This window comes from Xiphophorus hellerii, chromosome 11 (genome assembly GCF_003331165.1).
Source record: "Xiphophorus hellerii strain 12219 chromosome 11, Xiphophorus_hellerii-4.1, whole genome shotgun sequence".
NCBI classification, from domain to species: Eukaryota; Metazoa; Chordata; class Actinopteri; order Cyprinodontiformes; family Poeciliidae; genus Xiphophorus; species Xiphophorus hellerii.
The window spans coordinates 25,143,519-25,158,234 of NC_045682.1; the positions used below are offsets into that span (position 1 = coordinate 25,143,519).

At 36.6% G+C, this 14,716-nt stretch overlaps 1 protein-coding gene across 1 annotated transcript; it reads left to right on the top strand.

The window, feature by feature from the left end:
• Positions 1–408: 408 nt before the first annotated feature.
• Positions 409–14,439, top strand: LOC116728004 (coagulation factor VII-like). Its single transcript, XM_032575714.1, has 8 exons — positions 409–547; positions 1,008–1,180; positions 1,273–1,297; positions 1,386–1,499; positions 1,594–1,725; positions 3,301–3,701; positions 5,106–5,250; positions 13,434–14,439. The coding sequence occupies exons 1-8, from the start codon at positions 433–435 to the stop codon at positions 13,991–13,993; spliced, it is 1,665 nt and encodes a 554-aa protein (XP_032431605.1). The 5' UTR covers positions 409–432; the 3' UTR covers positions 13,994–14,439.
• The last annotated feature ends 277 nt before the right edge of the window (positions 14,440–14,716 follow it).

The following is a 14,716-nucleotide window of genomic DNA, read 5'->3' on the forward strand; positions in this document are numbered from 1 at the left end:
TTGCCTTTTAACCTTCTCTTAAAGGTTTTTGCAGTTTGTTTCACTTTTTCTATGTGTGATGTGTAAAGATGCTCATCACAAAAAGGACCAACAACATTACAAATAGTTGAGCACAAACATGCACACACAAAACATTTTCAGCTGTCATGAACTGTCAATATTAGACAATGTTTGACTTGAAGGCAACATGATCACCACCTTCACATTAAGTGCTTCTATAAATCTCTTTTTCTCATGAAATTGGTATGTTTAATTCCAGAATAATTAGGTATATTATTTTACCTCACACTTTCTTTCTAATGTCTAAATCTAAGCAAATGTGAAAGAACAAACACTCACAGATTGTGACCACACAGGTGAGTAAACAGAGTGTTCCCTGTACTTTGGAGTGGTGAGTTAGTCTAAGCGCACTGCTTGAGTCTGTGTGTCATAATGAGCCAGATCACTAACAGCAGTAAAATGGCCAGAGTTTTTCTGCTGGTTTTCATTGTTGGTCTTCAACTGGGGATTCCTGGAGCAAGTGCTGAGATCACAGAAGACAACACAGGTAAACCGCAGCTTTTTGGACTTGATTGTTTTGGAAAAAACAGACAAAGATTTAGAAAGCATAGGAGCTGAAAAATCTGTTCTCATTAAGCATCGTCACCTCTGAAAGCATATCAAAGTAAATACAGAATAGAAAAGTTAGAATTAAGTGAAAAAAAAGATTTTTTGTTCTTTTGATAGTTACTGCACATTTTCATCAAAATACTTTGTTATTCCGATTGTGAAATGTAATTTTATTGAATATTTTGTTGAGATTAGTTAAAATTTATCACCGAATATGTTATTCACATTTGGTTTAACGTTATCTTTTATCATCAATTCAATATACCTCTGTTACTTTAATCAGAATATATAGCAGACAATTTTACTACAAACTGAAACTGTGATAAGAGTTGAAATGAAATAATCTCAGAGTGTGAGATCAGGTTTGATCAGGTTTTCCCCCTCTGTTTTCTTTTCAGAAACCGTGTTTATCTCTCAGCAGAAGGCACATGTGGTGCTGAAACGACAGCGGAGATTCAACAGTGGGCGTCTCGAGGAAGTGCTACAGAAAGCCAACCTGGAGCGAGAATGTAGAGAGGAGCAATGCACCATGGAGGAGGCCAGGGAGTGGTTCGAGGATGATGAAAAAACTGTAGGTTGAACCACCAGAAGGACCAAACCTTCTGCTTTGAATATTAAAAGAAAAAACTGAAACCTTCTCTTTAACTTACGTTTCACTTCTAGATGCAATTCTGGTCCCTCTACACTGGTAAGTCAAATATTTGTCATCTTTCCACACTGACAAGTTAAATCAGCTCTGACCCTCTACTGTGTTTGTTTTTATTGCTTGTGCATAGATGGTGACCAGTGTGAGTCAAAGCCCTGTCAGAATGGAGGAGTTTGTGAGGATGAATTAAGCTCCTATAAATGCTGGTGCAAAAAAGACTTTACCGGTAAAAACTGTGAGATTGGTAAGTGGTAACAGCAAGCAATGATGTTTTCTTTTAAGACCTGGCGTTCGGATGTGTTAGTTTACAATTTAACACTTGATTTAATTTTTTACAGAAACGGCCAAACAGTGTTCGATCAACAATGGTGGGTGTGCACATTTCTGCAAAATGGAAGGACGCCAACGTGTGTGTCACTGTGCAGCTGGTTACGAAGTTGGGACAGATAGAAAAAGCTGTGAACCGACAGGTAAGTTAAAAACAGACCACCTATAAGTACCCATGCACTGTAAAACAATTGTTAAAATCTTGTTTAGAGTGTTTGATGTCTGCTCCATAGACCATCAGGTACCTGTAATCTAAAAAATCAGCAAGATTTTTCAGATGTTCAGTGTGTATAATTCATATTCTGGAAAAGTCAACAAAAATATAAAACTCTATCTCACCTCAATGTGGCTAAAAACTATTGATGCATTTATTTGTGTTTTGTTCTTCAAGTGAAAACTCTCCTGGTTGTTTCATGATGTCTCTAGTCCTTTAGTTCCTATTCCACAATGATAAACTTTTAACAAAACCACGTGGAACAAAAATGATCACATAAAAACAGAAATATAAGAATATGCACAGTATACTGAACGTTATTAATTTGTTATTTTACTAAAAAAGTAACACATGGTAGTGCAATTTAATATGACGCAACAACAGTAAAGTTGTCAAGCTCAACAAGTTACAACCAGCACATCATGAATATGTAAATCATTCCATAAATTAGATGCAGCAGCAGAGAAGGTTATGCTCATTTGCAGACTTCTGTATTAAAATCGCAACAGCCTAATCATGATGATAGAAAAGTATAACTTTGTTTCCAAACCTTTGGGAAAGAAGAAGGTGTCCACACTGGCTTTTAAAAATTACACAGTTTTGAAATTAAAATTTACTGTACGCTGTAAAAAAAAAAAAAAAATATCTCAGGAATACTGTCTGGATTAACAATCACATTTCATGAAAAAAACAAAACAAAACAAGATTTTAATTTTAAGATTAACTTAATTTACTTGTATTAATGCATCCATCCATGTTAGACAGTACAATAAAGACTTCAGAGTTGAAAATATGTTAAGAATAATTAGCAAAGAAGGTATAACACAGATCATGTTGCCAAAAATACTAAAGTTATAAAATTCTAAAAGCAGGAAAATCAACAGATAAATTCAACTAATTTGAACCTTTCAAATTATTTCAAATTAATGTGGTTTTCATAAAGCTGGAATGAAACTACCCATAAATCTGCAACGTTAAGTCTTTTTTTTAAGTCAATCTGAAAATGTTTGAGTTTCTCATTTGGAAATGTTGACAGCTGGTTGTTATACAGTAAAAAGACAGAAAGCTGGACCCGTCATGTTTGACATCCTCCATCCTTTAAGGCATAACAAGCTGACGTTTCAGTTCGCAGCTGTCAAATAAAAGACATTGCTACTGAGTGAGGCTGACAGGGTGAAGATGCGTAGAGCCAAGTAGTGAGCAGACAATAATTATCAGATAATTACACTACTGACATGGAAAAAAGGACAGCAGATCTCACAGCCCCAATTCCAAGAAAAAATACTAAATCCATTCTTACCAATAATCCACAAGGTAAGCATACACTGAGCAAACCTGAAGTCTACCAACTCATAATTTTTGCAACAATGTTTATATAGCATGAAAATATATTACCAATAAAAACATTGGAAAACCGAATTAAACAGAAGTTGTTAAGTTTACAGATGATCTTTAAGTGATAAAACTAACTAATCTCCCCTTTTTTGCCTTATTTTCCCCTCAGGGCCGTTCAGTTGTGGTATCATAAGCTTGTCCTCTGGCCTGGTTGCCAGATCTTTCAGGTGGACACAATCCTCCAACTCAACTAACTCCACCAGACAGGATTACGACTATGATTACACTGAAGAAATCGAGGATTACCTCAACTCTCCAATGAACGAATCAAAACTGTTCAACAACTCAGCAGATTCTGTATTAAATGTCAGATCAGTTGGGTTGGATTCAAGTTCCTCCTTAAATCAAGCCGAGACTATCAACTCTACAGCAGAGCTAGATGACAGCAAAAGTCCCAGACAAAAGCGTTCCTGGGATTTGCCTGTGCTCCCCACCATCGTAGCCCAAAAGAACGTGGACGAGAGGATTGTTGGAGGAGATGAAGCCACACCTGGCGAGATACCTTGGCAGGTAGTGTTACTGAATGCATAAAGAGAATGATTATTTTTGACGGATAACTTATTTTGTTTTGTATGGAATCAAAGCTATTGGTTTCTCTTTACATTGGATTAAAAACAATGTATTAACATGTCGGAAAACTGTGATTAATCTTTTTCTTGCTTCTTTTCCAACTATTATATGACACAAATACTACCTCACAATGTTTCCTTGCATATGAGATGTTTCTTTATCTCCACCATTAATTTTAGCCTAATCTTTCCAGATTCTCACAATAATATTCCATATATTAGACTATTTTTGACATGTCAATTTATTTCATTAATTTAAGTTACAAATGAAACACCTGTAGATTAATTACCCTGAAGTTTCCAAGCCTTTATTTCTGTTTTTAGCTGACATTTAAGATTAAAATATTACATCAGACAATAAATGTACTACAAAAATGTGGGCTCAAGAAAAGCTATGTGTAATACCTGCTTAAAGGTTGCTGTTTTTAGAAGGCTCTTTTATTTTAAAAAATTAGCCTTATCAGAATGCATATTCTAGTTTATTGAAGATAACTAGTTGGAAATACACTTTATTTTTTAGGCATGCCAGAGTCTGTAGGCCCTAAGCAGGCTTTTATTAAGGTTACAGTATAAGCTGAAAAATACTCAGAAATATGTTTTTTCATGCTTCTAATCAGTTCTTGATTGTACAGGACATCCATATTTAAATTGGTGGAAGAGACACGGAAGTTAGCAGCATCTATCACTGAAACATTGGAATGTCATGTATCATAAACAGATTCAATAGATTTATTATGTTCTTTTTTATCTATGTATTTTTGCCACACTTTAGCTTTTTTAGCTTACACTTACACTTTAGTTTTCGTTTTTTTTGTTTACTAAACAAATTTAAACCTTTTGGGGGGAAAAAACAACAACATTTTACTTAAACTATGTATGGCAAACCATCCAGGTCCTGCAGCAGCAAAGCAGCCCCAGACCATCACACCACCACGACAATGTTTGACTGTCAGGATGACACTCTTTTTCTGAAATGCTGTGTTTGTCTTGTACCAGATGTAATTGGATCTGCACCTTTCCCAAAGTCTGGAGATTATAAACATGTTTTTTTGTCAAATACGAGATATACTTTATTGTTTTAGACCTGGAACTATCCTATCGAATTGTAAACACTGACCATGTGGCAAGGGAGGGCTGGCGTTATTTTGATGTTTGAACATTTTAAAAGTCTACAGCAGAACTGAGACTGGAGAGTAGAAACCTGTCCTGGGACAAAAACAATTGAAAAGACATTGGAAATAGTTATTGCTGTGTTAAAAACCAACACAAGACTGTGGTGAGGTTTATATGTTTACATTTGATGAACTGATGACTAAAGTACAAGTGTTGCTATGTGTGTTTGCAGGTGGGCCTGATGGCTTTTTCACCCAAGCGAAACAAAACGCTGCCTATCTGTGGAGGCTCTCTGCTAAGTGAATTTTGGGTAATCACTGCAGCCCACTGCCTGGAGGTGGCCAAACATAAAGAATACGCTATCTTCGTAAGACTTGGTAAGACAAAACAAAAGAATATCTAACTGTATACCTTAAAACTGATTAAACTGGGATTAACAGAGCACACAGACCTTCAAATAAAAGGGGTTCTTTATTCTCAAAAAGAAACATTTTCTCCGAGTTGCAAAAATGAAAAAATAGTCCTTTTTTACACGAATGATCCATATAACACTAGGATGACGCTACTAACCAGCAACACTATTAGCACTCAACTTGAGTTGTCGCAACGCAGCTTCACAGTTTATGACATGGGGTAAAAAAGGACAAACGGAAAAACATGACGTCGGGAATATCACTTCAGCTTTGTACATGGAAAATAATACGGTTCAGACATTAATTACTGAAAATCTGCATTTTTTTACTCATGTGGCCATGGACCTTACCAAGCTCCGCCCACAACCGACCCACGTGACCGCAAGTCTCACAAGCAAAGCCTCGCGGCGCGTTGTTTCTATGTAAACATGACTCGATTAGTGCATCATTTCTACCGGATTTTCACAATATATCAGCTATTAAATGGACAGAGGAACTAACAAGTTCATGTCATCATCTGGGAGGAGGTTACTGGTTTCTCAGTCACAAGCTGGTTGCAAACCTGAGGCCAGCAGGTGTCACTCAGTTATGGTAGATCTGAAATTTGGTTTGATGACGTCAATATGAGAAGCTACAGACTGACAAGATATGGCAAGCCGTTTTAACATAAATTCGGTTTTGCCGCCCTTACATTCCAGATATCTTAAACTGTCTTATGACTAGACGTTTTAGCGATTTAAGATATCTCTAATTACATTCTGACTAGTCATAATACCTATTTAAGATATCTCTAATTACATTCTGACTAGTCGAAATGACGTCAGATTTACCATTGAGTTGTATGGAGACGTCAATTCAAGATATCTACAATGAATTATTGACTATCTGAAATACACATTTCAGATATCTACAATTAAATTATGACTAGTCATAAAGTAAATTCAAGATATCTCGATTTTAGTTTTGACTAGTCATAATTCTAATTAAAGATATCTTAAATGACAACATAATTCAAGATATCTTAAATGTATTTTTGGATAGGAGAAATGTAGTTTTGAATAGTGAAAAGTAAATTATAGATATCTTAAAAGCACATAATGACTAGACAAAACTAAATTAAAGATATCTTGAATTGTAATTTTGACTAGTCAAAATTCCTTTTAAGATATCTCTAAATGAATTAGAGATATCTTGAATTATTCAGCTTTTCCATTTAAGATATCTTAAATTGACATTCTGACTAGTCATAATTACGTTCGAGATATCTTAAATTATAATTACGGATGTATGACCCTTCCAATGACGGATCCTGTGACGTCATTTGAGATATCTTGAAAGGAATTTTGACTAGTCAAAATGTAATTGAAGATATCTTGAATTATTATTCTTCCTAGTCAGAATGTAAATACAGATATCTTAAATTACCATTCCGGATAGTCAGAATGTAGTTTGGTCTAGTCAAAATGCAATTTTAGATATCTGGAACGTAATTACGGATAGTCAGACGAAACCGAATTTATGTTAAAACGGCTTGCCATAGACAGGAGGAACCAAAGAGCTATGTAAAGGTAAAGGCAAATCTTCTGAAGCTGGGATATAATTCATTTAATTTCACATAATTACCGCGGTAGAAGCCATTTGTTGTGTATGAAATATATTTGTTCTATTTGATGTTTTTGTGAATGACGTAAACTCACAAACGAACGAGGTAATTAGTCCAACTTAGAAACTACAGCGGCTGTAATGAGCCACAGCAAAGGTAAACAAAGGTAAAATAACCCGAACAGGTGATCAACTCAAAACCACTCCTACATTTTTACTCTCTCTCTCTCTCTTTGTAGTTTAAGCACACGTGTTACCGTGGCAACCGCCTGCGCCCCGCAAGCCGAGCCAAGATTACGTTAAAAACATAACATTCAGTCCGTTACGGTATCAAGTTTCCAGGCTTGATATTTATTTCTCGATTATTAATCAGCGCTTCCCTGAACACAGCGATGGTTGATTGACTAGCTGTACTTGGTGCTAACGTGGCTAACACGAGTAACAGTTTAGTCCAAAGCCTTTTCTGCTAAAATAAAATCTTTAGTGTATGTCAGATACAGACACATTGCATATTGATCTGTTTAGCTATCGTAAGACTGTGTAGCAGACAGGCTTCAAGGTGTAGAAGTTGTATCAGTTCTGCCATTATGCTGTACTTAGCTAACGGGAAGCTAAGTGTGTTTTTTTTTTTTTTTTTTTTTTTTTTTATTGACAATAAAGGGGTTTACAAAATAGCAGACTCAACGCAATAAGTAGCAAAACAGACAAGACAACAATGCCAGGGTGTTACATAGGAAGCACAAACAAAATGAAAAGCAAATAAATAAATAAAAAAGTTAACTTAGAAAGATGTTAAAGTGAGAGCACATATCCACTGTCTTAATTGCTTTTCTATTCCTTGAATACTGGAGAGATGTAATATATTGTTTGAATTCCACTTTAAAGGCTGAAAAGCGAGGTTTCTGATTTGAGAATTTAGATTTATGTATATGATATTTTGCGACTAATAAAATTAGATTGATAATATAAAAATGTTTGGTTTTGTTAGTGGGATAAGAGAAGAATCCAAACAACATATTTATATAAGTGAGGGAAAAGTTATCAAGAATTCTTTGGGAAATAAACGTACAAATATCTTGCCAGAAAATACAAGAGAAATAGCATGACCAGAATAAGTGACAGAGATCTTCTACATAGAGTTGGCAAAATGAACAGTTTGTGTCAATGTCTTTTTTGTATCGTTGAAGGAAAAATTTGCAGGGATAAAAACGATGGATTATCTTAAAAGACACTTCTTTGATTTTATTAATAATTAAATATTTAGATGGAAGACACCAGATTTTTTTCCAGTTCAGGTTGGGGGCAAAGTTATTCCAATAAGAGATAACATTAGGAACAGAGACGATGTCCTTCTGGAATAAGGCACGCACATCACGGTTGTTCTTTCGCTTTCTTGTGGAAAAACAGATTTGACCAACATTAGTGACAGCAGCGTCTAGACCTGGAGGAGTCAGAACAGAAGTTACAGAAGATTTAAGAAGCATCATAACACCAGATGGGATGGCATCAAAAACAAGTGCATATTCCTTTGGTGGTATGGGGAGACCAAACCTTTCTAGAAGTTCAGAATAAGACATTAAGACACCATCAGGTCTAAAAAGCTGCTGAACCAAGATGATTCCATGTTCAAACCAATTTTCCAAGAATAAAGATTTATGCTTGTACAAAATGTCTCCATTGTTCCAAATATAATATCGATGGGGTGAGAAATTATGCTTGTAAATTAGAGACCAGGAAAGAAGCATTTGTTTGTGAAAATTAGATAGCTTTATGGGTAGTTTTTCAATTTTGTAGTTGCAAAGGAGAATAAATTTAAGGCCACCAAGTTTTGAGAATAAATAGTTGGGTATAAAATTCCAGATTGAGGTTGGATTTTTGAGAAACTGTTTAATCCAGTTTATTTTGAATGTATTGTTTAAGGTTGAGAAATCAAGACAATTGAGGCCACCAAGTTCAAATGAGTTCATTAAGACTGATTTCCTGATATAATGAATCCTATTTTTCCATACAAATCTATAAAGCATTTTATCAATGATGTCAATTGTTTGTTTATTTACAGAAAGAGACAAAGCTGGATAAGTTAAACGGGAGATGCCTTCTGCTTTGGTTAGCAAAATTCTTCCTTGAATTGATAAATCTCTTTGAAGCCAAGAATTTAGTTTCTTTTGTACATTTTCTACAATAGGATTAAAGTTCAGAGCATTTCTAGAATCTTGATCTTTGTTGATCATTATGCCGAGATAAGTGACCGATTCTTTAACAGGAATATTATAAATAGAGGGTTTGTTACAATTTTTAAGGGCTAAAAGTTCACATTTATCAATGTTAAGGTAGAGTCCAGAGGCTCTAGAAAATTTCTCAACAATATTAATTGCTAAAGAAACCTGAGAAGCATCCTTTAAAAATAAAGTGGTATCGTCGGCTAGTTGACTAATTATAATATTTTTATCAGCAAAAGAGATACCTTTCAAATGGTTGAGTTTAATGAAATCTGAAAGTAATTGAGAGCAGATCAAAAAGAGGTATGGGGACAGCGGGCAACCTTGCCTCACACCTCGCTTTAGATCAAATCTGGGAGACGTACCAGCATGAAGCTTGATTGAACAGTTAGCATTTTTATACATGGTTTTGATTGCAGCACAAAAGTAAGGGCCAAAACCAAATTTCTCTAATGTTTGAAAAACAAAATTATGCTCAATGGTGTCAAAGGCTTTACGGAAATCTAAAAATAATATAAGGCTGTCATCATGGCACAAATCTGCATAGTCAATCAGATCCAACACCAGCCTGATGTTGTTGGCTATATGTCTTTGTGTCATGAAACCATTTTGAGTTTCATCAATTATAAAGTTAAGAACACTTTTCATTCTCATCGCAAAAATTTGAGCTAGAATTTTATAGTCATTATTAAGAAGGCAGATTGGACGCCAATTATCAATCAGAAGGGGGTCTTTTTTAGGTTTGGGGATTAATGTCAAAAGGCCTTGACACAGAGTGGGAGGAAGAATTTGGTTATCAATGCATTCTGCAAACAGCCGGTGGAGGAACGGGGCCAGTTGTTCTGCGAAGGTGATGTAGAATTCTGAAGTTAGGCCGTCAACTCCTGGAGATTTGTTGAGTTTTAGGTGCTTGATGGCAGACAGGACTTCAGCAGGAGATAGGGGACTATCACAGACATTCCTTTGGTCATCATTAATTGACTTAGTTTCAGTAAGATGTGTAAAGAAAATTTCAGATTCACATTTATTATAGTGTGATTCATACAACTCACTGTAGAAAGTAGAGCAATACTTTGCTATTGTTTGGGGATCATCAGTGATAAAGTTGTTAATGTTAAGTTTTTGAATTGAGTTGAATTGACCACGGGTTCTTTCTAATTGAAAGAAATACGCAGTGTTTTGTTCCCCTTCCTCCAGCCATTTCCTTCTCGATCTCACAAAAGCCCCCTCTGCTTTCCTTCTGTATATTTCATTTAATTTATTTTGTTGAATGATTAAATCCTTTAAGTCATTTTCAGATAAATTTTCAGGTGAGATTTGAGTAATTTCAGTTATTCTGGATATTACATTTGTTTCTTCATCTCTCCTGGATTTAGATAGAGAGGCACCAAACTCTCTGAAATATTTTGTAACTTCAAATTTAAGGAGTTCCCAATTTCTAGAGAAATTGTTATTAATTAAGGCTTTTTTCCAGAAATGGTTTATTAATAATTTGACTTTATCAATTACTAGCACATTTTTTAAGATGGAATTATTAAGTTTCCAATAAGAACTTTTGAATGTGGGAGTAATGTTAGGACAGAATGAGGCAATCAATGATATTGCTTTGTGATCAGTTAAAGGTGTTGTTAATATTCTAGGAGTAATGTTATTCTTATGTAAGCAATCAGAAACTAACCAGTAATCTATGCGAGACATTAATGAGCGAGGCTTATTAGACCATGTGTAAGCTCTAGAAACAGGGTTTTTTTCCCTCCATATATCTATGAGATTAAATTTTTGTATAAAAGAGGACAAGTTAATAGAAGAAGTATTATTAACACTTGGAGGCCATCGATCTAGGGAGCTGTTCAAAGCAACGTTGAAATCTCCACCCATTAAAAGAAGAGCATTTGGGTATTTTGATAACCAGTGTAAAAAGCTAGATTCTAATCTATCAAGTAAAAAATCATTTTCAGGTTTTGAATTATATCCATATACATTGGCAAGAAGGGTAATATAGTTGTTGATATTCAGGATTAAAATTATATAGTGGCCATTAGGATCACTTTCTGAGTGTAGAACAGAACCATTAAAGTTGTTTTTTAAAATAGTAACCCCTGCTGATCTTTCTGAGCCATGAGAAAACCATAACTCATTTCCCCATTGAGTTTTCCAAAAGGATGCATCATTTGCTACACTATGTGACTCTTGAAAAAAACAAAAATCAGACTTTTGTTGTTTGGCAAATAAAAATAAAGCTTTTCGTTTAACATTTTCTCTTAAACCCCTGGCATTTAATGAGAAGATTGAAAGGGACAATGTAGGATAAGTGGACACAGAAAACAACCTACAGACCCGGAATGGTGTAATTTAAACCATGAACAGAATGGAGCTAAGGTGATTTAGAATGTCAGATACTAAGACTTAGAAGAAGCTTGCAGTTTGGAACAGTATAGCTGCATTAATAACTATCAAGGACAATAAATTCAAAATGATATGAAAAGTGCTGAAATGCACAGCAAAGCAGAGACTGTACTTAACAACATAGTAAATACATTTAGCAAAGCACAGTCAAACCAGAATTCAATAAACATATAATTATTTTTTAAACATAGAGTGAATTAAGATAATGTAAATAGGCAAACTGCCTTCCAGAATTAGAAGATAGAAAAGGATCCAAATATTAAGTGTGTAGGTTTTGTAGGTGACCAACTGAGCAGAACCTGTGACCATGCCTATGAAGGGCTTGTTGTGTCCATAAGGACAGGAATGACATTCTGTCCAGTTGGGGACAGCGGTGACTTGATTTCTTTTCCCTCAATGATCACACGGACTCCAGCAAAATGGGCCTTTTTTCCTTCTTTCCGGGCTGCGTCAATTAATGGCCACAGTTTTTCTCGCTGAGCCTTGTCAGCTGTGGTGAGATCCTCTGTAAACCTCAGCCTGTTTTCCTTCAGAAAGCTGCTGCTCTTGGCCATTTTCCATACCAGGTCGCGGGATGATCTGTTGGTGAAGCGGATCATAGTGGTTCTCGGCGCCCTCTGTTGGTCGTTGAAGCGACCCAGACGATGAGCGATGTCAATACTTTCTTTCATCTTTACCTGGTTCTCTCCAACAACAGCACAGCAGATGTCGCTAACTTTGGCTCTGATGTTTTCATGCTTATCTTCTGGGATTCCGTGTAGCCTTAAATTCCATCTACGTTGGTATCGTTCAGTTTCGTTTATTCTCATTTCTACTTCAGCCATTTTCTGCACAGTGTTTTCCGATATGGAGCTCACAGCTTTCACGTCGGATTTTAGCGTTTCAATTTCCGTAAAAATGAAGTCAATTGACTTCTTCAGAGCATCGATGCTAACGGTGTTACAGCTGACCATATTTTCTAATTTATCAGAGCGATCATTGATTATCTTAGCGATGTTGTCTTGCAATTGAAAGAGAGACAAGTCACCTTTTAGTTTCTTTTCCTCTGGTTTAGCAGGGGTATCTGGGTCAGAATCCAGTAGAGGAGACAGATCAGGGCTCTGTCTGTCCATGGAACCAATATAGTTATGATCGGAGGCAGGGATACCTGCAGCTGGATCAGATGGGGAGCAAATCCGGGGACCACTAGCTGCAGTCGATGACATCGTGTCTTTGTGCAAGTCTGTAGCTATAGATTTAGATTTCCCTTTCTCTTTTCTTTTAAAGCCGTGCTCCGATCGTTGCATCGTAGTATACGTTGATCTGGAAGATGACCGTTGAACCCAGAGGTTAGCTTGTTAGCTCCTAGCCTTTTCTCGTCCTTGATCGCAGTCTTAACAACAATGTGACTCTTGATCAGGTTGAATAGAACAAACATAGAAGTTACAGACATTCCTGGATCAAAAAGAGAACATTATGTTGGCAAGGAGGACTGAAAATTGAAATCTGTGTCTCAGCTACATCACACAGCGACTGGTCCGGTCGCCATCTTGGTCCGGATCCCGAAGCTAAGTGTGTTTGTCAGACGGCCACGCACGTGACCACGTAGAATGGGCATCAGCCAATGAAAAGCGGCTCCTCTGGTAAGGTCCATAAAGTCGTCTTCTCCAATAAGTCTCGGCTCCAAAATGTCATTCACTTCCGTTTTATCAGTTAAAGTGCCAAAGTTCTTAAACAAGAAGTTTTTTCAACTTCCGGTACTTTTAGACCTCTCTATCACAACAGCACCCCATGCTGAGAAAAACAAGAATTACAACCAGTAGATGAAATAAACGTGGTTACACTGAATTTTCTGTATATGCTTGGAAGCTAATCACAACTAGTTTTTAATATTTTATTGTTTCATACAATGTCAAGCTCTCATGTCATCAACATTTCCAGGTGAACATGATGTGAATGTGGTCGAGGCTTCAGAGAGCAACCATGAAGTGGCGGAGGAGCACATCCACCCCCGCTACAACTCGAATCACTCGCAGTTTAATCACGATATCGCCCTGCTGAAGCTCGCCACTCCTGTGGAACTGTCCAATGAGAGACGTCCCATATGCGTGGGCCCAAGCGCCTTCATACAGGACCTCCTGAAAGACTCCAGTAGCTCTGTGGTGAGTGGCTGGGGACGGATAAGGGACAAAGGTCTTGAAGCTGACAAGCTTCAGAAGTTATCGGCTCCTCTTGCGGACCGAACCCTGTGCAAACAGAGTAGCCGGGACCACATCACCCGGTTCATGTTCTGTGCCGGCTTTGCAGACGGACTGAGCGATTCGTGCCAGGGAGACAGCGGCGGCCCGCATGCCACCAACTACAAAGGAACTTGGTTTCTCACCGGCATCGTCAGCTGGGGGGAGGGCTGTGCCGAGAAAGGAAAATACGGCATCTACACCCGTGTTTCACGATACTACTCCTGGATTGTTCAGACAACTGGGATCTTACAGTCCAACTAAAATATGTAGTTCAGCAAATTCAGGATTTCTTTTGACGGTTCCAAGCTGCTGATATCTTACCTAAAGGAAATACTCTTCGTTCCTTTATTTGGACAAAAACAGATTAGTTAGTCCAACTGCTAGTCTGAGAAGGACGAGCAATAGAGAGGACTTCCACTCTGACATCAAACATGTTTTTATTTTTCCATAAATAAATTATAATAATTATAACGTGTTGCTTGAGAAAAACGGAGCTCTGTAGAATCATACTTTACAACATGCTGTGGTGGAAGAATGAAACACCCTTCTAGATATTTTTCTGAACATTTCCACTACTAGATTGGGAGCAAAACCTCTTCCATGAATCTACAATAAATGTGCATGCAACATTTAGCCATGTTTTGTAGCATTTGTATAGATTTAACTCTACTGTGATTTTTCTTCTAAAACATATATTTATAACTGGTTATATTTGTTTTTCTTTATTTCGCAACTTCCCTTTTATCAACAAGCAGCACATCAGATGTTCTCAACATTTCTTCGACAAGAAAACAGTTTCTTTGTGTCTGCATTGGCCTGAGGCTCACCATGAAGAAACTGATCCCATCAAGCTTTTCTGCTTTATAATGCTGTCTTCCCAGCTAAATAATTATTTCATATGTGAGAAAAACGGGGGTCTTGTAAGTAAGCGGTGTATTCTGTATATCAGTGATGATGAAAATAGGAAACAGTTTTTTTAATTGA